We start from the raw sequence: 21,928 nt of genomic DNA, 5'->3' as shown, positions 1-21,928 counted from the left end.
AAACCATACTGTGTACTCATTAGACTGTTCATTCCGTTCAGCAGATCATTTAATTCTTCTTCACTTTCACTCAGGATAGCAATGTCATCAGCGAATCGTATCATTGATATCCTTTCACCTTGTATTTTAATTCCACTTCTGAACCTTTCTTTTATTTCCATCATTGCTTCCTCGATGTACAGATTGAAGAGTAGGGGCGAAAGGCAACAGCCTTGTCTTACACCCTTCTTAATACGAGCACTTCTTTCTTGATCGTCCACTCTTATTATTCCCTCTTGGTTGTTGTACATATTGTATATGACCCGTCTCTCCCTATAGCTTACCCATACTTTTTTCAGAATCTCGAACAGCTTGCACCATTTTATATTGTCGAACGCTTTTTCCAGGTCGACAAATCCTATGGAAGTGTCTTGGTTTTTCTTTATCCTTGCTTCCATTATTAGCCGTAACGTCAGAATTGCCTCTCTCGTCCCTTTTCTTTTCCTAAAGCCAAACTGATCGTCACTTAGCGCATTCTCAATTTTCTTTTCCATTCTTCTGTATATCATTCTTGTAAGCAGCTTCGATGCATGAGCTGTTAATCTGATTGTGCGATAATTCTCGCACTTGTCAGCTCTTGCCGACTTCGGAATTGTGTGGATGATGCTTTTCCGAAAGTCAGATGGTATATCGCCAGACTCATATATTCTACACACCAATGTGAATGGTCGTTTTGTTGCCACTTCCACCAATGATTTTAGAAATTCTGATGGAATGTTATCTATCCCTTCTGCCTTATTTGCCCGTAAGTCCCCCAAAGCTCTTTTAAATTCCGATTCTAATACTGGATCCCCTATCTCTTCTAAATCGACTCCTGTTTCTTCTTCTATCACGTAAGACAAATCTTCACCCTCATAGAGGCTTTCAATGTATTCTTTCCACCTATCTGCTCTCTCCTCTGCATTTAACAGTGGAATTCCCGTTGCACTCTTAATGTTACCACCGTTGCATTTAATGTCACCAAAGGTTGTTTTGACTTTCCTGTATGCTGAGTCTGTCCTTCCGACAATCATATCTTTTTCGATGTCTTCACATTTTTCCTGCAGCCATTTCGTCTTAGTTTCCCTGCAGTTCCTATTTATTTCATTCCTCAGCGACTTGTATTTCTGTATTCCTGATTTTCCCGGAACATGTTTGTACTTCCTCCTTTCATCAATCAACTGAAGTATTTCTTCTGTTACCCATGGTTTCTTCGCAGCTACCTTCTTTGTACCTATGATTTCCTTCCCAACTTTTGTGATGGCCCTTTTTAGAGATGTCCATTCCTCTTCAACTTTACTGCCTACTGCGCTATTCCTAATTGCTGTATCTATAGCGTTAAAGAACTTCAAACGTATCTCGTCATTCCTTAGTACTTCCGTATCCCACTTCTTTGCGTATTGATTCTTCCTGACTAATGTCTTGAACTTCAGCCTACTCTTCATCGCTACTATATTGTGATCTGAGTCTATACTTACTCCTGGGTACGCCTTACAATCCAGTATCTGATTTCGGAATCTCTGTCTGACCATGATGTAATCTAATTGAAATCTTCCCGTATCTCCCGGCCTTTTCCAAGTATACCTCCTCCTCTTGTGATTCTTGAACAGGGTATTCGCTATTACTAGCTGAAACTCGTTACAGAACTCAATTAGTCTTTCTCCTCTTTCATTCCTTGTCCCAAGCCCATATTCTCCTGTAACCTTTTCTTCTACTCTTTCCCCTACAACTGCATTCCAGTCGCCCATTACTATTAGATTTTCGTTCCCCTTTAGATACTGCATTACCCTTTCAATATCCCCATACACTTTCTCTATCTGTTCATCTTCAGCTTGCGACGTCGGCATGTATACCGAACTATCGTTGTCGGTGTTGGGCTGCTGTCGATTCTGATTAGAACAACCCAGTCACTGAACTGTTCACAGTAACACACCCTCTGCCCTACCTTCCTATTCATAACGAATCCTACACCTGTTATAACATTTTCTGCTGCTGTTGATATTACCCGATACTCATCTGACCAGAAATCCTTGTCTTTCTTCCACTTCACTTCACTGACCCCTACTATATCTAGATTGAGCCTTTGCATTTCCCTTTTCAGATTTTCTAGTTTCCCTACCACGTTCAAGCTTCTGACATTCCACGGCCCGACTCGTAGAACGTTATCCTTTCGTTGATTATTCAATCTTTTTCTCATGGTAACCTCCCCCTTGGCAGTCCCCTCCCGGAGATCCGAATGTGGGACTATTCCGGAATCTTTTGCCAATGGAGAAATCATTATGACACTTCTTCAATTACAGGCCACATGTCCTGTGGATACACGTTACGTGTCTTTAATGCAGTGGTTTCCATTGCCTTCTGGATCCTTATGTCGTTCATCATTGCTGATTCTTCCGCCTTTAGGGGCAATTTCCCACCCCTAGGACAAGAGAGTGCCCTGAACCTCTATCCGCTCCTCCGCCCTCTTTGACAAGGCCGTTGGCAGAATGAGGCTGACTTCTTATGCCCGAAGTCTTCGGCCGCCAATGCTGTTTATTTATCAAAATTTAGGCAGTGGCGGGGATCGAACCCGGGACCTAAGACGTTTTGATTATAATTCGAAGACGCTACCCCTAGACCACGGTATCACGTACGTAAGGTATAAAAGGCAGTGCATTGGCAGGGCTGTCCTATGTAATCAGGTGATTCATGCGAAAATGTTATCGGCGTGATTACGGCAGCACGACGGAAATTAACTAACTTTGAACGCGGAATGGTAGTTGCAGCTGGACGCATGGGACATTCTATTTAGGAAATCGTTCGGGAATTCAATATTCTGAAATCCACAGTGTCAAGAGTGTGCCGAGAAAACCAAATTTCAGGCAGGAACATCGCAGTGGCCAACAGTCTTCACCCTGGTGGTGGCTCTATAACTATGTGGGCTGTGTTTACATGGAATGGACCGGGTCCTCTAGTCCAGCTGAACAAGTCATTGACTGGAAATGGTTATGTTCGGATACTTGGAGGCCTTTTGCAGCCGTTGATGGACTTCATGGTCCCAGACAAAGATGAAATTTTTATGGATGACAGTGCGCCCTGTCACCGGGCTGTAATTGCTCGTCACTGGTTTCAAGAACATCCTGGACAATTCAAACAGTTGATTTGGCCACCCAGACAGCCCAACACCAATTCCATCGAATGTTTGTGGGACGTAATCGAGATGTCTGTTTGCTCGCATAATCCTGCACTGGCAACGGTTTCGCAGTTACGGGCGGCTATAAAGGCAGCATGGGTCAGTATTTCTTCAGGGGACTTGTAACGACTTTTTGAGTCCATGCCACGTCGAGTTGCCTCAATAGGAGGAGCGACACGATATTAGAATGTATCCTATAACTTTTGTCACCTCAGTTAGTACAGCAAATAATGTATGTATAGTTTCTATTAGGAGATGTAGAATGGAATACCTTTCATACATTTTTTAATTGTAGCACAATCTGAATATTTAAAAAAATTACTGACTTAACGTACAAGCTAAATATCAGCTCGTCTCGACTGTCACAAAAGGACGTAATATATTACGTAAGATGAAAGTATAAAAAGATTTAAAATGCTCTTCATGGCTGTATCTACAGTTAAATATAAATGAGTTATTTGTAAACCTATACATGGCATCGCAGGTACTACACAGCTTTCTACGTGACACAATATAGTCTACGCATTATATGGAAGTAAAAGACCATTTAAAATGAGCCTGAATGCATGACATATGAATCTAAGGTGAGTTGAATATAAAGTAAGAATGTAAGCAGTGGCATAAAGATAGACTTATAAACAGATGACTCTCAATACAGGAGTAGGTGAAGCAGTCACGGTGATGTGAGCAATCTAATTACCTCAGAGTGACCCACTGGAGACAGTAGTGGCAGACGAGGCGGCTGCGTATTTAGTACATGAACTTGTGTTAGGATAATATAGGCCTCAAACATAGCTCACGTAATAAAGCTGGAGGCTAGTTTGATAAGCTTCTCTTGAAATGCCTTTCTATCCTGGCTGTGTAGATAATCCTTGAAGAGCGTTTTCAATCGCGTTTATGCCGTTAATTTTTATCTCAGGTCATACATTACATTGCGTGAGCCTCCTCAATAGGACGTTATCGCCACGTGTGGTGACACATCTACTCGACACAGACGTCACGTTACGCAGCGTAAACATCTGGACTTAAAAGCAGGAGCGTTTCACACTCTTCTATAGCTTCTCGTGAATGATACAGCTCGTGCGCCAACTGGGTCTATGACATCGACTGCTGCCCGTTGACCTTGGTGTACAGAGTTTGGACAAAAATGAGGAAACACCAAAGAGAAATGCAGCCTCGGACGTAAATACTTGTTTTAGCCAAGCCTGCAGGCTGCGCTGTTGTACTGTACCAAGAGAGGCACCTGCGCAATGTGCTCAATGCGCTGCAAGAGTCGGTGGTGGTCAGAACAATGTTATGTGTAGTTGTGAGGGCATTATGTCGGAGCTAGTGAGTTCTATCTTGGGAAAACTGTTGCTGTTGTTACGGCGGCTGCTTCTGTAACCAAAGTGGCTGCAGTATTTGGTGTTTCAACAGGTACCTTACCGAAGATTTCTACTGCGGACAGGGAAATCTGAAAATCATCACCAGCCATGTCACAACGCGACGGAAATGAGTGTTGAGTGATCATGACAGACTGGCATTCAAGACGATTATGATGAAAAATAAGAGGACGGCCACTGGAAAAATCACTGCAGAACAGAACGTCGCATTCTGCTGTCAGCACCGAAATAGGGAGGGGGTTCCACAAACGGGGAGCTGCAGCACGAGTGGGAATTTCAAAACCAGCCACCAGTGATACCCGTTCCATGAAAACGTGCCGAAGCCATGGACCTGGGCTAGGAAGCAAAGGAAGATACTCGTTTGTTCGTGTGAATACTGTTTCACCATGTTTCCAAACTCTGGCTGAATTTATGTCTCATGGCGGGGTTCGATTGGTGACTAGGGCAGCCATGTCGTGACATTCCATAGGCCCCATGGTCACTCTGTAAGATCGCTTTACTGTTACGAATTATGTGATCATTTTAGTTAGTAATGTCCATCCCACAGTACAATGTTTGTTCCCTGTACAAGTTCGAAGACAACAGTGTCCATGCTCACACAGCTCTCATCGTCCGGCTCGTGAGCACGAGGATGAATTTTTGTATATAGCCTGGCCACCACAGTAGCCGATCGCAGTATTACTGAGCATATGGGGCGAACTTTGGAGAGAAGTGTGGGTGACAGTTGTCCACCTCCATCATCCTTGCCTGAATTTGCCGCTAGTTTGCAGGAAGAACGGTACAATGTTCCGCTGAAAACCACAACGAACCCGTTTTTATGCATTTCGAGGAAGCTATTTCGAATGCCAACGGGTTGCCTACACAGTAATTATTAGACATACATAACTGGCCATTAAAGTTGCTACACCAAGAAGAAATGCAGGTGATAAACGGGTATCCATTGAACAAATATATAATATTAGAACTGACATGTGATTACATTTTCACGCAATATTGGTGCATAGATCCTGAGAAATGTGTACCCAGAACAACCACCCCTGACCGTAATAAAGGCCTTGATACGCCTGGGCATTGAGTCAAACAGAGCTTGGATGGCGTGTACAGGTACAGCTGCCCATGCAGCTTCAACACGATACCAGTTCATTAAGAGTAGTGACTGGCGTATTGTGACCAGCCAGTTGCTCGGCCACCATTGACCAGACGTTTTCAATAGGTGAGAGATCTGGAGAATGTGCTGGCAGGGCAGCAGTCGAACATTCTGTATTCAGAAAGGCGCGTACTGGACCTGCAACATGCGGTCGTGCATTATCCTGCTGAAATGTAGGGATTCGGAGGGATCGAATGAAGTGTATAAGCATGGGTCGTAGCAAATCTGAAATGTAACGCCCACTGTTCAAAGTGCCGTCAATGTGAACAAGAGGTGACCGAGACGTGTAACCAATGGCACCGCATACCATCACGCCGGGTGATACGCCAGTATGGCGATCACGAATACACGCTTCCAATGTGCGTCCACCGCGATGTCGCCAAACGCAGATGCGACGATGATGATGCTGTGCCTGGATTTATCCGAAAAAGTGACATTTTGCCATTCGTGCACCCAGGTTCGTCGTTGAGTACACCATCGCAGGCGATCCTGTCTGTGATGCAGCGTCAAGGGTAATCGCAGCCGTGGTATCCGAGCTGATAGTACATGCTGCTGCAAACGTCATCGAACTGTTCGTGCAGATGGTTGTTGTCTTGCAAACGTCCCCATCTGTTGACTCAGGGATAGAGACGTGGCTGCACGATCCATTACAGCCATGCTGATAAGATGCCTGTCATCTCGACTGCTAGAGATACCAGGCCGTTGGGATCCAGCACGGCGTCCCGTATTACCCTCCTAAACCCACCGATTCCATATTCTGCTAACAGTCATTGGATCTCGACCAACGCGAGCAGCAATGTCGCGATACGATAAACCGAAATCGCGATAGGCTACAATCCGACCTTTATCAAAGTCAGAAACGTGATGGTACACATTTCTCCTCCTTACACTAGGCATCACAACATCGTTTCGCCAGGCAACGCCGGTCAACTGCTGTTTGTGTATGAGAAATCGGTTGGAAACTTGCCTCATGTCAGCACGTTGTAGGTGTCGCCACCGGCGCCAACCTTGTGTGGATGCTCTGAAAAGCTAATCATTTGCATATCACAGCATCTTCTTACTGTCGGTTAAATTTCGCGTCTGTAGCACATCATCTTCTTGGTGTAGCAATTTTAATGGCCAGTTGTGTAGTAATGTGTTGAGTTTCCGTATTTTTGTCCACCCACTGTAACTTATTTCGGGTGGCACTATTGCGATAAGATAACCCCGTGTGGACTTGGTTTTGAAAGCTATGCTGAGGAGACACACATAATGTTTTATGTCAGCAGATTTGTTCAAAGTAATATTCTTTTACACACGTGGCTAGCATGTAAAACAACACCGCCAGTGTATATAAATACTGATGTAAATTTGGTTTACTTGTTACAGCTGCCGGCGCCAAGTAAAGCTACACCGCCGCCATTAGTGACCACACGAGGGGAACCCAAGCGTCAGCCCCAGAGATCTACCACTATGACGACGACTTCCACTACGACCAGGGCGTCAACCACAACAGCCCCTCCGTCGAGGAAGCCGCTCACAACGCAGCCACCAGCTACGACCCCAAAGCCTACTACAGTGGTGCGTGGTCCTGTGATCGAGCCTCAGGCAGCACAGGATGCCCCTGCAGTGGCACTACCACGGCCCAATGACGACGCTGGCCACCACCATCACCATGAGGGCAGGGATCTCTGCAGCGACCCCTTCCACAGCTTCCTGTGCCAGAAGGTTGACACCAGCAAGCGACGGAGGGTCTACGGCAGGCTTCCGCAACCGCCACTCCTTCCAGCCGGATCGTCACCGGACAGGGCGCGGGTCGATGGACTTCCATTCGTGGGAGACAGTACATTCGTCAAGGCTACTGCCATCCCACCTCCGGGAAACTTCGTCTCCTCCAGCAGTGTTTCTACTCCGGCAGCTAGACAGTCTTTCACATCGAGTGTCGCACCGTTGACAACTTCTCCTCCTCAACAACGAAGGAAACCTACACTCTCTATACAGAATAAATACTCACAATTTCCTCAGCATCAAACAGCTTCTCAAAGACTTCCAACGACAACTGAAAGTGAAACGGTGCAAACGACCAGTCCCACTCCTCCTTGCCACAGCCAGGGAAGAGCCATACCTCGACCGACTATCGCTACATTGCCCATCATATCGCCACAGTTCCCTAGATACCGTTCGGAACAAGCAGCATCTAATCTCTTGACGACCGTGAGTGATCCAGGTCCACTGAATGTGCTCCACAAAGAGCCACGACCATATTTAGTGGAGGATTCTAGTCGCAGATCTGACGTATCATACTCAACAAGAACAGCGCCGCCTTCAAAACCTACAGTGCCACCTGATTTTTTCAACAGATTACCGACAGCTCAGATCAGGCCAACAACGACGGCAGTTTCGGGTTCTAGACCTCAAGAGAGACCCATCCCGGCCTCATCAAATTCACAGCCAGTCACATCATGTGTGAAGTTGGGTGGGAAATGCCTAGAACCTGCGGCAACGAAACGGCAGCCATCTGCATTCGCTCCATTGGCTAACACTCCAGCTCAGGCGGAGCGCGTTCCGACTTTCCGCCCGCCTTCATCGACCTTAAGATCCACTACAGTTCCTGGTGACAATGACGTCCAGCCGGCCGCCGCTCAGAACGACGACGCCCGCGTACTTCCAGACAACACCGAAGAGCACGGGCACGACCACCACGATCACCACCATCACCACCATAGTGGCAACATTTGTGATGACCCATTCCACAGCTTTCTCTGCGAGCCGACGAAGCCAAGGCGACGTTTTGACGGGCGACCACAGACCTCTGGAACTCCGAGAATGATTCCAGGTATAGCAGGAGAGTCACCACGCTCGGGAAGCTCGCCGCTGGAAGGAGCTGGGTCGTTCCTCAGCTCTGCCACTCTTCCGCTTCCCTCTTCAGACGCTTCCAGATCTGTGAAAGCAGGCAATGAAGGTCGATACTCGCAGGAGAAGCCACGCACATTTGACGAAGCAGTCCCAGCTGCAGCTCAACAGCAGGAGGTCGTCGGTTACTTGTATCCCAAACCTGCCGATCCTCTCCAATACCCTGGTGATTCACTTCGCAATAGTTTACCTTTACAACAGAGAAACATATTCCCAACAGCTCAATATTTCCAAGCAGAAAGAGCCAACGACATCCGTTCGATTGCAAAATCTCGTCCGTCTGTTGGTGCAGGTATAAAGAGGGACACGCTGAGTGCAGCAAGTGGTTCTAGTTCTGATGATGTCACCGGCGATCGCCAAAGTTCTGAAACGCCGTTGTTACACTCCTCAAGTAGCGACAGCCAACCCTCGAGATGGTCATGGGCGCAGACGGTGGCCTAACAAGCAATCGTCGGACATGCGAGTGAAATACGTATATAGTTCCTCGTAGCTTCTTGGATATTACTCTCAAGAAGATCTGGTGATGTAAGCTATGTGCTCTAGGCAGAAAATGTGACAGCGTAACCAGCTAAGAGTAGAGCTACGCGATGCTGATTTTGTATTACAGGTGACTTTCCCGCGCCCAATTCATCTATACTATTATCTCCGTGCCCAACACTTTGTACAATATGAGCGCCGTGTCACACAAAATTGAGACCATAAAATTACAATGGGAATTAGCAGTTTTCTTTATGTTCTGCTACCGTTTTTTATCCTCTCATGCAGATTTTCAGGTTCCATTGTAGTGTCGCAACTCAAAGTCGAAACCAAATTCAAGGAAAGTGTAAAAGGCACAGTAATGGAATCTGCATTGTAAAAGTGAGATTAATCTCACTTTCAGAGACATTACTTGGACACAAGAGCTTGTTTTCAGCTACACTTCTCTGATTAATCATATAATATTCGTAAACATACTCTTTGTGTATTTCAGTTAATGGTTTGTGTACAGACCAAACTAATGCGATCGAAAAATATACAAATTGCTAGGGATATACTGAAGTGCAGATATTTTTATTGATGACTGAGGACAGTGAACTGAACTATATTATATCACTATTTACTTCATTTGTCGACAAATAATTCTAGCCATTAGGAGTATTATGTTTTTAGGTTAATTAGTACCTCCAAGTACCAGCGTCAAGAGCAAGCCATTAATGTTATTCCTCCCTGGGCAGCAGTTCGTATGCTGAAGTATAGACGCAAAACGGTTAATTTATACTGGCAGGTTTAATGCATTTAGTACAGCAATTAAGAACCTGCGGAAAATATCACGTAGTGGTCTGTTTGAAGGAAGCGCGTTAGAAGCAGACAAAAGCAACTAACAATCTGAAGTGGATACATATCAAGGTACCAATGAGCACAATATCTGCACATTTAGCTCTAACAATCTGTATTTATAAACCACCATGTGAAGCCACGAAGACTTAAGCTTAAGCTTTACCGTACTAGAGCACGATTCATTCAGAAAAGGAAAAAAAGTGACAGTTTTAAAACATAACTGAGCCCCCGTGTCAAATGTACATTAATTTATAAAATTTCTGTCTGCGCCATATTTTTCACGTTTTACTAACTGTAGCTGTATGGGGAGCGTTTAATTGTATCATGCAGATTGGTTTCAGTTAGATCAAGAACAGAAAGATTAATTTGTAAGGATCCTCTACCTTCTACAACGAGAACTCGAGATAATTCCTGTAACTGTAATAGTTAGAATGTACAGTTATGTACAATGTTCACTGAAAATGTGACGAATGACATATTTTCAACTTTAATTTTGTGTTTAGTATTGAGGAGTATTCTTGCTGAAGTACTCCTAGTGTCAACAGTGTATTTGTATTTATGGAATTGTGGAATTTTGCATAGGATGTCTGGACCATGTTCCACAAAGGATAAATGATAAATTCAACTAAAATAACTGTTCAGCATAGTTTTGAACAGCACAAGCTATTGAAATACATGTTTTCGAGAAAGGGGAAAAACACTACTGGAAGGGATTGGGTATTAATCGAATTTATCATTTCATTTGTTCTAAATGAACATTCCCTTACTTGAACAGATTCAGTAGTTATGTTTGAAAGAGATTACACTTTAATATCTTCTGTCATCTGTACTCGTAAGACTTTATTATAGTTACCATGTATATACAAATGAAATGTGAATATTGTAACAATAACTGGATCATGCCAGTACATTATTCACTATAATTCTGTACATTATGAAGGCATGTCAACATTGGCAAACTCGTAATTTGTGATAAATAAAGTACATTCAGTTCCACAAAGTTTCTTAACTCATTTGTGAAGTCTATTTTCAACAGAGCATGTCTTTATTTCTATTTAAGTGGTCGATCAGAGTACGTCTGCGAGCTTGATCTTAACATCACTTAACATCACAGTGCTTTATATGCAAACTTGCACATTAATTTTAGCTATTCCTCATGTTACTAATGAAACAAACTTCGTTTCAACACAGAAATCGAAGACATTTATACTTCTGTATTATCCAGATAACAAGTCTTTTATCCACAACATTCAGTCTGACGTATGATGACAGTTTTTGAGGATGCATGTTGAATACCTTTCTGAATCACTGTTAGCACCAATGGTAAAAACTGAAGGTAGTTTCCCTCTTCAATGTTGGGGCTGTGGAGATTACTGTTCCCTTCAAACGCAAATTAACCCTTAACTGCTCTAGTGGGGTCCCGGAAACCCCAGACGATAGAATACAATACATGATACGTGAACGGAACAACAGATGGCACCTGTGTTCTTGGTAATCTTCAGTGAAGTGCTGCCTTTTAACGTGGAGTGTTGAATGCGGTGTTTCCAGTATTATCGTGTGAGATAAAGAAAAAGAGGTCTCAGAATACCCCACCAGAGTATTAACGTAAGTTGGTTTCGACTATCTCAGTTAGTGTTTTACGCGACTGAAATCTTAGAGTACTTCGAAAACAGCACACTTTCTATGATAACGTTAATTGTTAAGGTTATGTGAGTATGAATGCACTGTGTAAACAAATTCATTGCATAAATAGAATGTTCGTTAGTCACAAAGGCACATAACTTCGAGGCCGTATTTGGCTGGCTTCTTGGGCGTATACATGCGAAATTTGCACCTACCACGAAAGGGTACTAACATTTCATCGATTGTCACGTACGCTCCTGGAGTATAATACCTTTGACATTTGTCTATAAAAAGTTCCCACTCATCTCTAATAGCTGCAAGTCTGTCATCAGCCTTCCTAGCATCTCTTGTAGCAGCACAATCGAATCGCAAACAAGACAAAATGAATAAAAATCTCTGAACGCTCATAGTGGCTCGAAACACATCACGACCAGTTCCATCATTAGCAAAAAGTCTAACATTTTCATACTCATGTGTGTTCTTTTCCTTAGGTTAGATAGGTTCAACTAGTTCTAATTCTAGGGGACTGATGACCTCAGATGTTAAGTTCCATAGTGATCAGAGCCATTTGAATCATTTTAACTTCACTTTCAGCACTACAAATGATGGAAAGTAGCGTTTTCAAGAAATACGGTAAATCCAAACCTTCCCATCAGATTGCCAAGTGATATAGTGTAAATCATCTCTCCAAATTCACTGCCCACAGCTGTCGACAGCTGCACTACTTCAAGCGTCGCTTAGCAGTGGCTACATGTGTGGCTTATGAGGAGATCCTCCACCGTTGTTCCCTATTCTTCTTAACTACTTACACGCAGTTAGTGTGCTAGCTGAACTGATGGCAAGGCTTTGGAACTCACGAATGTTTCCTTCCACTCATTTCATGAGTTTTTTTTACCGCCACCTTCCACGAGGGACCCTCTCCGTCAACACGTAAGGTCTGTCAGGTATTAGTTTAGCTGTGGATGTTCCCTCGCGTTTCCACTTCACGGTTTCAACACCAACAATCGGCTTGGACAGCTTTAAAGAATTGATATATCCACACTGAATTTGTCACACAGGTGACATCCAGTGACTACTTGCAATGTATTATCTTTCCTCCCTTGTATGGATTGTGTCATTTCAAATACGCTCATGAAAGTAAAATTACATTGCCGACAAGAAAATAAAACATGTAATTATAGGACTGACAAGAAGGTACTGGTATTTTTAGTTTTTTCTTACGGTATAAAATAATGTTTACAAGTATGAGTTCACTTTTATTCTCATGCAAGGATTAGCTTCAAGCTAAGCAGCCGTTGTTGGAAAGCAGCGAGATGGGCGGCAAATCGTTAACGTAAACAGTTTATTTTGCATAATAATAATGGTCACAATTGGACTTCGTTTGGAAAACACGCTGCAGGTCCGACTTAACAAACGTTGAACTGGGAGAACGATAGCGCGCATATGACGCGCGACCATTCCATCACCGAAATGACTATGGTACTTTCACTAATTTACAAACTAAAAGTTATGCGAAACAACCTTCATCAGTACGGGAACAGAGGTTTTTGTACAATACTACCAAAACAAAGAGGAATTAATTCAAACCGGATAATTATTTAACACCGAATTTGAGTTGCAGGAATGATACAAAGTTATATCACCTATTCTCGGAGAAGAAGAAGGAAGGAATATTAGTTCTATTAGTTTGACAGAAAAAGGACCAAGAATGACTTTCTCAGATGACTCATATACAAATATGTAGTTGATTTTATGAGACCTAATCTGATCACTAATAACAAAATATCAAGTTGAATCAGGATGGTTGATTCAAATGGAATGTGTTGTTATACAGCCCTCTTGAACAGTGGTGACAATTCCTATCATGGTTTATAGATATGCGATTCGAAGTTACTTCTCACACTCCACTCAGGAATTTGAACAGTCGTACAAGAATATAATTACGTACCTAGTGTAAAATGAAAACGGAGTAATTCTGTTGAAACAATTGCCTCGCAGAGTAATAATAGTTTCTGGAAAGCAGTTCAGTAACCAGCATGTCAAAATGACCTTCCTGTATTCAGAGTCACGCATATGATATCAGAGCTACAGATTTGATAAAATTTTGCAGTAGAAGACTCGGTGTTCTGACTTAGGGATAATATATGGATTTAGATGTACGCCCAGCAAAATACACTCATGCTTATAAGTTAAGGATAATTGCAGAATGTGGTGCCATACCACGTGGCACTACACAAAACTGGAGCTAATAGCATAGGCACATAGAGAACACACACGACACAGATCTGTGAGTCCACGGTATTGGTCATAAGTTGAGAAAACCGTCCCGAAACATATATGCTACAAAACGCCACAGTTTCCTGCGCATGTACCCCGAAATCAATATGGGATATGATCACCACGCACACGTACACAGGCCGCACAACGGGTTGGCATACTCTGGATCAGGTGATCGAGCAGCCGCTGGGGTATAGCCACCTGTTCTTGCACCAGTGCCTGTCGGAGCTCCTGAAGTGTCGTAGGGGTTTGAAGACGTGCAGCGATACGTCGAGCGTGAGCATCCCAGACGTGTTCGATGGGGTTTAGGTCTGGAGAACAGGCAGGCCACTCCGTTCGCCTGATATCTTCTGTTTCAAGGTACTCCTCCACGATGGCAGCACTGTGGGACCGTGCGTTATCATCCACCAGGAGGAAGGTGGGACCCACTGCATCCCTGAAAAGGGTTACATACTGGTGCAAAGTGACGTCCCGATACACCTGACCTGTTACAGTTCCTCTGTCAAAGACATGCAGGGGTGTACGTGTACCAATCATAACCCCACCCCAACCCACACCACCAACCCACGACCTCCATACAGGTCCCTTTCAAGGACATTAAGGGGTTAGCATCTGGTTCCTGGTTCACGCAAGGCGAACACCTGGCGAGAATCACTGTTCAGACTATACGTGGACTCGCCCGTGAACATAATCTGGGACCACTCTTCCAATGACCATGTACTGTGTTCTTGATACCAGACTTTACTGGCTCTCCTGTGACCAGGGGTCAGTGGAATGTACCTTGCAGGTCTGGGCGAATAAACCATGTCTGTTCAGTCGTCTTTAGGCTGTGTTTCTGGAGACACCTATTCCAGTGGCTGCAGTAAGGTCCCGAGCAAGGCTACCTGCAGTACTCCGTGGCCGTCTGCGGGCACTGATGGTTAAATATCGGTCTTCTTGTGGTGTTGTACACTGTGGACGTCCCGTACTGTAGCGCCTGGACACGTTTCCTGTCTGCTGGAATCGTTGCCACAATTTTGATATTACACTTGTGGTACACGGGGGCCCGTGCTACGACCTGGTGTGTTTGACGAGCTTCCATTCTATCCCTCATAACGTCATCAATATGTGTTCTTTGAGCCATTTTCAACACACAGTCACCATTAGCACATCTGAAAGTATCTGCTCACTTAATCGCTGCACCGTACTCTGACATGCACCAACATTCCTCTGCGTATGTGGACTGCTGCCAGCGCCACCATGCGGCGACTGCAGCTCAAATGCACCGCATGGTCATACCCCGAGGTAATTTAAACCCGCAAACCGCCCACTAGAACGTTGTTTCACGATGTATCAGTATTATCCTTAATTTATGAGCATTAGTGTATTTAGGTAAATCTACCCCCCCCCCACCCACCCCCTCCTGCCACCGCCACTTCCACCTTTTGGTGTAGTCGACGGGAAACCTGAGGAAAAACTGTAACGTTGTCTTTAACACTCCTCATGATTAAATACATTACAGGTCACTGCCAAATAAACTGTTATTCATTCAGATGTCGGCAGGAAATGTAGTAGAAATGACGAAGTACTTAGTTACCGTTATTGGCAAGTTAATTTGTTAGTTTAACTAAACATTTAACTTAGAACACGTTTCATTTAGCACAGCTTTTAAAATTTACAGTATGTGCGATTTAGAGTCATTTGAAAATTTTTTGTTTAGGAAATCAATTCCGATATGCATATATTAGATGAACATCAACAAAAGCAAAACGAGGATAATGGAATGTAGTCGAATTAAGTCGAGTGATGCTGAGGAAATCAGATTAGGAAATGAGACACTTAAAGTAGTAAAGGAGTTTTGCTATTTGGGGAGCAAAATAACTGATGATGGTCGAAGTAGAGAGGATATAAAATGTAGACTGGCAATGGCAACGAAAGTGTTTCTGAAGAAGAGAAATTTGTTAACATCGAGTATAGATTTAAGTGTCAGGAAGTCGTTTCTCAAAGTATTTGTATGGAGTGTATCCATGTATGGAAGTGAAACATGGACGATAAATAGTTTGGACAAGAGGAAAATAGAAGCTTTCGAAATGTGGTGCTACAGAAGAATGCTGAAGATTAGATGGGTATATCACGTAACTAATGAGGAGGTATTGAATAGGATTGGGGAGAAGAGAAGTTTGTGGCACAACTTGACCAGAAGAAGGGATCGGTTGGTAGGACATGTTCTGAGGCATCAAGGGTTCACCAATTTAGTATTGGAGGGCAGCGTGGAGGGTAAAAATCGTAGAAGGAGACCAAGAGATGAATACACTAAGCAGATTCAGAAGGTTGTAGGTTTCAGTAGGTACTGGGAGATGAAGAAGCTTGCACAGGGTAGAGTAGCATGGAGAGCTGCATCAAACCAGTCTCAGGACTGAAGACCACAACAACAACAATGCATATATGTTGTTTTTAGGCACTGTTTATGGATTTGTATCCCTTTGCTCACACAGGTATCATGGTATAGGTGGCATGTGACATGTAATGTAGTAGAATAAGAAAATGATTTAGTTCACGCTTTTATGACACTGCGTATTAGAAGTTAGAAGATGTTAGATTGTGGTGGTAGTCGGATGGTTCAGCTGACGAAGCCATGGTAGGATGGACCCGAGGACACAATGTGGGCGACAGTTGTTGACTGTACTAGCGTCTGTCTCGAATGACAGACAGTGAGATTGATTACCAGCACAGCACAGCATAATTTTTTTACACAAAGAGGCACCGGCTAGTCCATCTTAATCAGGATACATGTAACATATACACAATGGACCCAACTCATAATGGACGTAATGCACGATTTAACATAAACTGTACTGAATGTAAGAACTTTGCTAGGATACAAGTTATTTTTCAGATAAGTGAGAATAATGGAGAACGACATAAAAATATGAACTGAATCCTTTTTTAGCCTGTGGGCAACCCCATTACATTTGTCTTAACATCATTGCTTAGCGACAACTGTTCAACAACTATCGTTTGTTTCTTTGAATCGCCAGACTAGCTCAGTAACAGTTACGTAGAATTAATGCTCCGAGAAGTGTCTCCGCTGGGCAAATTTTCATCTACATTTATCGTACAGTTTAAGTCAATAATGACCAGGCACACAGTACATGTCAACAGACAAGTTTTTCTGAAGCCAGACATGATCGTCAGTTACTGTAACTTGCAGCAAAGTTATTACATGTTCACATAACTAGTTAATGAGCTCCTGTGCTGACAGATGTCTCTCACCACATTCGGAAGAGATTTTAATCCTCCACACAGCTCTGACCGAGGGAAAACATTTTGGTGATGTCTCCTCAGGTAAGTGCAATATTCATGACAAAGGTTTCGTTCGTGTAGTGATGTTGTTCTCCATTTAAACTGGTACTAGCGGCATACTTTGTTCAATAGTGTCTTACAGTTTCACAGGCATTTGTAAATGCAGAAAAGAAAAGAAAATTGAAATCTAATTCACTGGATCGCAGTCTTTCAGCGCTTATTTTTTTTTTTTTTTTGCAGAGACTTGCATTAATGCCACCTCCTGCAGTTTTCCTGTGACACAGAGCACAAGTAAAATATTTAAAGGATAGATGTATACGTATTTTTGTGGGAAACGAAAACATAATTAGTACCAAGAAACACGCTTCTATGAAGTAGCATACTTTTTTTACGAATCAGGCCTGAGCTAGTGAGACATTCCTTACCATCTCACCATTCATGAAGGCAACGTTTATGTATTTATTCACAGTAACATTACTGTGAATACTTTGTATATTTTGCATTAAAGGGAAGGTCGTTATGTTACCTTAAATCAGAGCAGAATATTTACTTGTGTTCACGAAGTGCCAAGTTGAAGCGTAATCCTTCAAATCCCATATATATAGAATAAAGAATTATCTATAAGATTTCGGATGCCTATAATGAAAATTAAAAATTCTGCCCTCATGTTAGAATTGTTGCTGTTGCGGTTTTCAGTCCGAAGACTGGTTTGATGCACCTCTTCATGCTACTCTATTCTGTGGGAGACTTCATCACCGAATAACAACTGCATCCTACATCTTTCCGAATCTGTTTACTGTATTGACCTCTTGGTCTCCGTGTACGATTTTTATCCCCCTTACTTCCCTCTGATACTAAACTGATGGTACCTTGATGTCTCAGAATATGTCCTGTCGATCGATTTACTTTTTTTGGTCAGGTTGTGACACATACTTCTTGTCTTCCGAATTGTACTCAGTACTTCCTCATTTGTTACATGATCGACCCACCTAATCTTCAGGATTCTTCTGTAGCACTACATTTACAAAGCTTCTATTCGCATTTTATCTAAAATATTATCGTTTATACGGCTCACCAAGTTCAAATACACTCCTGGAAATTGAAATAAGAACACCGTGAATTCATTGTCCCAGGAAGGGGAAACTTTATTGACACATTCCTGGGGTCAGATACATCACATGATCATACTGACAGAACCACAGGCACATAGACACAGGCAACAGAGCATGCACAATGTCGGCACTAGTACAGTGTATATCCACCTTTCGCAGCAATGCAGGCTGCTATTCTCCCATGGAGACGATCGTAGAGATGCTGGATGTAGTCCTGTGGAACGGCTTGCCATGCCATTTCCACCTGGTGCCTCAGTTGGACCAGCGTTCGTGCTGGACGTGCAGACCGCGTGAGACGACGCTTCATCCAGTCCCAAACATGCTCAATGGGGGACAGATCCGGAGATCGTGCTGGCCAGGGTAGTTGACTTACACCTTCTAGAGCACGTTGGGTGGCACGGGATACATGCGGACGTGCATTGTCCTGTTGGAACAGCAAGTTCCCTTGCCGGTCTAGGAATGGTAGAACGATGGGTTCGATGACGGTTTGGATGTACCGTGCACTATTCAGTGTCCCCTCGACGATCACCAGTGGTGTACGGCCAGTGTAGGAGATCGCTCCCCACACCATGATGCCGGGTGTTGGCCCTGTGTGCCTCGTTCGTATGCAGTCCTGATTGTGGCGCTCACCTGCACGGCGCCAAACACGCATACGACCATCATTGGCACCAAGGCAGAAGCGACTCTCATCGCTGAAGACGACACGTCTCCATTCGTCCCTCCATTCACGCCTGTCGCGACACCACTGGAGGCGGGCTGCACGATGTTGGGGCGTGAGCGGAAGACGGCCTAACGGTGTGCGGGACCGTAGCCCAGCTTCATGGAGACGGTTGCGAATGGTCCTCGCCGATATCCCAGGAGCAACAGTGTCCCTAATTTGCTGGGAAGTGGCGGTGCGGTCCCCTACGGCACTGCGTAGGATCCTACGGTCTTGGCGTGCATCCGTGCGTCGCTGCGGTCCGGTCCCAGGTCGACGGGCACGTGCACCTTCCGCCGACCACTGGCGACAACATCGATGTACTGTGGAGACCTCACGCCCCACGTGTTGAGCAATTCGGCGGTACGTCCACCCGGTCTCCCGCATGCCCGCTATACGCCCTCGCTCAAAGTCCGTCAACTGCACATACGGTTCACGACCACGCTGTCGTGGCATGCTACCAGTGTTAAAGACTGCGATGGAGCTCCGTATGCCACGGCAAACTGGCTGACACTGACGGCGGCGGTGCACAAATGCTGCGCAGCTAGCGCCATTCGACGGCCAACACCGCGGTTCCTGGTGTGTCCGCTGTGCCGTGCGTGTGATCATTGCTTGTACAGCCCACTCGCAGTGTCCGGAGCAAGTATGGTGGGTCTGACACACCGGTGTCAATGTGTTCTTTTTTCCATTTCCAGGAGTGTATTTCCAGAAAAGACTTCCTAAAACTTAAAATATTCAACGTTAGCAAATTTATCTTCTTCAGAGACGCTTTTCCTGCCATTTCCAGTCTACATCTAATATCTTCACCACTTGTTTCGCTACCTAAATAGCAAAAGCCATGTACTACTTTCAGCGTTTCATCTTCTAATTCAATCCCCTCAGAGTCACCTGATTTAATTCGACTTCATTCCATTATACTTGTTTGGCTTTTGTTGATAAGCATCTTATATCTTGCTTTTAAGACAGTGTCCATTTCGATTAACTGCTCTTCCAAGTACATTGCCGTCGCTGACAGAAATACAAAGTATTTATTTCTTTTCCCTGAACTTCATTTCCTGCTCCAAATTTTCCTTACGCTTCCTTTACTGCTTCCTCAATCTTCAGACTAAATTATATGGTGGATAGGCTGTAACAGTGTCTCACTCGTTTCTCAACCACTGCTCGCTTTCTTGCCCCTCAGTTCCTACAGCTGCCCTCTGGTTTCTGTACAAGTTGTTGGTAGCTTTCATGTCCCTGTATTTTACCCCCGCTACCTTCAGAATTTCAAAAAGAGTATTCCTGTCAACATTGTCTAAAGCTTTCTCTAAGTCCACAAATGCTATAAATGTAGGGTTGCCTTCTCTTAACCTATCTGCTAAGAATAGTCGTAAGGTCATTATTGCTTCACGTGTTCCTACAATTCTCACGGAATCCAGACTAATCATACCAGAGATAGGCTTTCATCAGTTTTTCCATTCTTCTATAAGGAAATAGTATTTCGCATATATAACTTCTTAAAGTGATAGTTCGGTAATGTTCACAGCTGTCAATACCAGCTTTCTTTGGGATTGGAATTATTATATTCTTCTTGAAGTCTGAGGGTATTTCGCCTGTCTCACCTCAAGCACACCAGATGGAAAAGTTTTATCATGGCTTGTTCTTCCAAGGCTATCAGTACATCTGACGGAATACCACCTATCCCCAGGGCCTTGTTTTGACTGAGATACTTCACAGCTTTTTCGAATTCTTCTCGCAATGTCATTTCTTCAATTTCATCTTCATCTACGTCCACTTGCCTTTCTACTGACATAAAAAAAGTAGAGAAAATTGGAATAGAGATCAACATAAGCATCATTTCCGCCCTTTTTATTGCTCATGAAAACGACACATTGCATGTAGTAGCACCATACAGCGAGACCTTCGGAGATGGTGGTCCATATTGCTGTAAACACCGGTTCCTCTAACACCCAGCAGTGTGCCTGTATTCGTCGTGGCGTACTATCCACAACGTCACCAAGGCACTGTTGGTCCAGATTGTCCCACTCCTCAACGGCGATTAGGTGTAGATCCCTCAGAGTAATTGGTGGATCACGTCGTCCATAAACAGCCCTTTACAATTTATCCCAGGCATGTTCGATGGCGTTCATGTTTGGACCTAGCCACTCTAGTCTAGCGATGTCGTCATCCTGAAGGAAGTCATTCAGAAGATGTGAATGATAGAGGCGTAAATTGTCGTCCATGAAGACGAATGCCTCACCAATATGCTGCCAATATGGTTGCTTATCGGTCGGAGGATGGCATTCACATACCATACAGCCGTTACAGCGCCTTCCATGACCACCAGCGGCGTACGTCGGCCCCACATAATGCCACTCCAAAACATAAGGGAAACTCCACCTTGCTGCACTCACTGGACAATGTGTCTAAGGCTTTCAGCCTGACCGGGTAGCCTCCAAAGAAGTCTCCGACTCATCGGTGAAGACAACGTGATGCCAATCCTAAGCAGTCCATTCGCTATGTTGTTGGGCCCCATCTGTACCGCGCTGCATGGTGTCGTGGTTACAAAGATGGACATGGACATCGCCAGGGACATCAGGAGTGAAGTCGCATATGATGCATCCTACCGCGCACAGTTTGATTCGTAACGCGATGACCTGTGGCTGCACGGAAAGCATTATTCAACATGGTTGCGTTGCTGTCAGTGTTCCTCCTAGCCATTATCGGTAGGTAGCGGCCATCCACTGCAGTAATAGCCCTTGGGCGGCCTGGACGAGGCATGTCATCGATAGTTCCTGTCTCTCTGTATCTCCTTCATGTCCGAAAAACATCGCTTTGGTTCACTCCGAGGCCCCTGGACACTTCCATTGTTGAGAGCACTTCCTGGCACAAAGTAACAATGCGGACGCGATCGGACCGCGGTATTGACTTACTAGGTATGGCTGAACTACAGACAACATGAGCCGTGTACCTCCTTCCTAGTGGAATGACTGGAACCGATCGACTGTCGGACCCCCTCAGTCTAATAGGCTC

General features: G+C 44.3%; 1 protein-coding gene across 1 annotated transcript in view; it reads left to right on the top strand.

Annotated features, from left to right (window-relative positions):
* The window catches only part of LOC126101445 (mucin-5AC-like), a 265,755-nt gene extending 255,063 nt beyond the window's left edge, over nucleotides 1–10,692 (top strand). The window contains exon 6 of the mRNA XM_049912100.1: nucleotides 7,088–10,692. Coding sequence (XP_049768057.1) covers nucleotides 7,088–9,052 — 1,965 coding nt within the window. The 3' untranslated portion in view covers nucleotides 9,053–10,692. The remainder of the gene's footprint in view (nucleotides 1–7,087) is intronic.
* The last annotated feature ends 11,236 nt before the right edge of the window (nucleotides 10,693–21,928 follow it).

The sequence above is a fragment of the Schistocerca cancellata genome, chromosome 9 (assembly GCF_023864275.1).
Source record: "Schistocerca cancellata isolate TAMUIC-IGC-003103 chromosome 9, iqSchCanc2.1, whole genome shotgun sequence".
NCBI classification, from domain to species: domain Eukaryota; kingdom Metazoa; phylum Arthropoda; class Insecta; order Orthoptera; family Acrididae; genus Schistocerca; species Schistocerca cancellata.
This window is presented reverse-complemented; position numbering and strand designations above follow the sequence as displayed.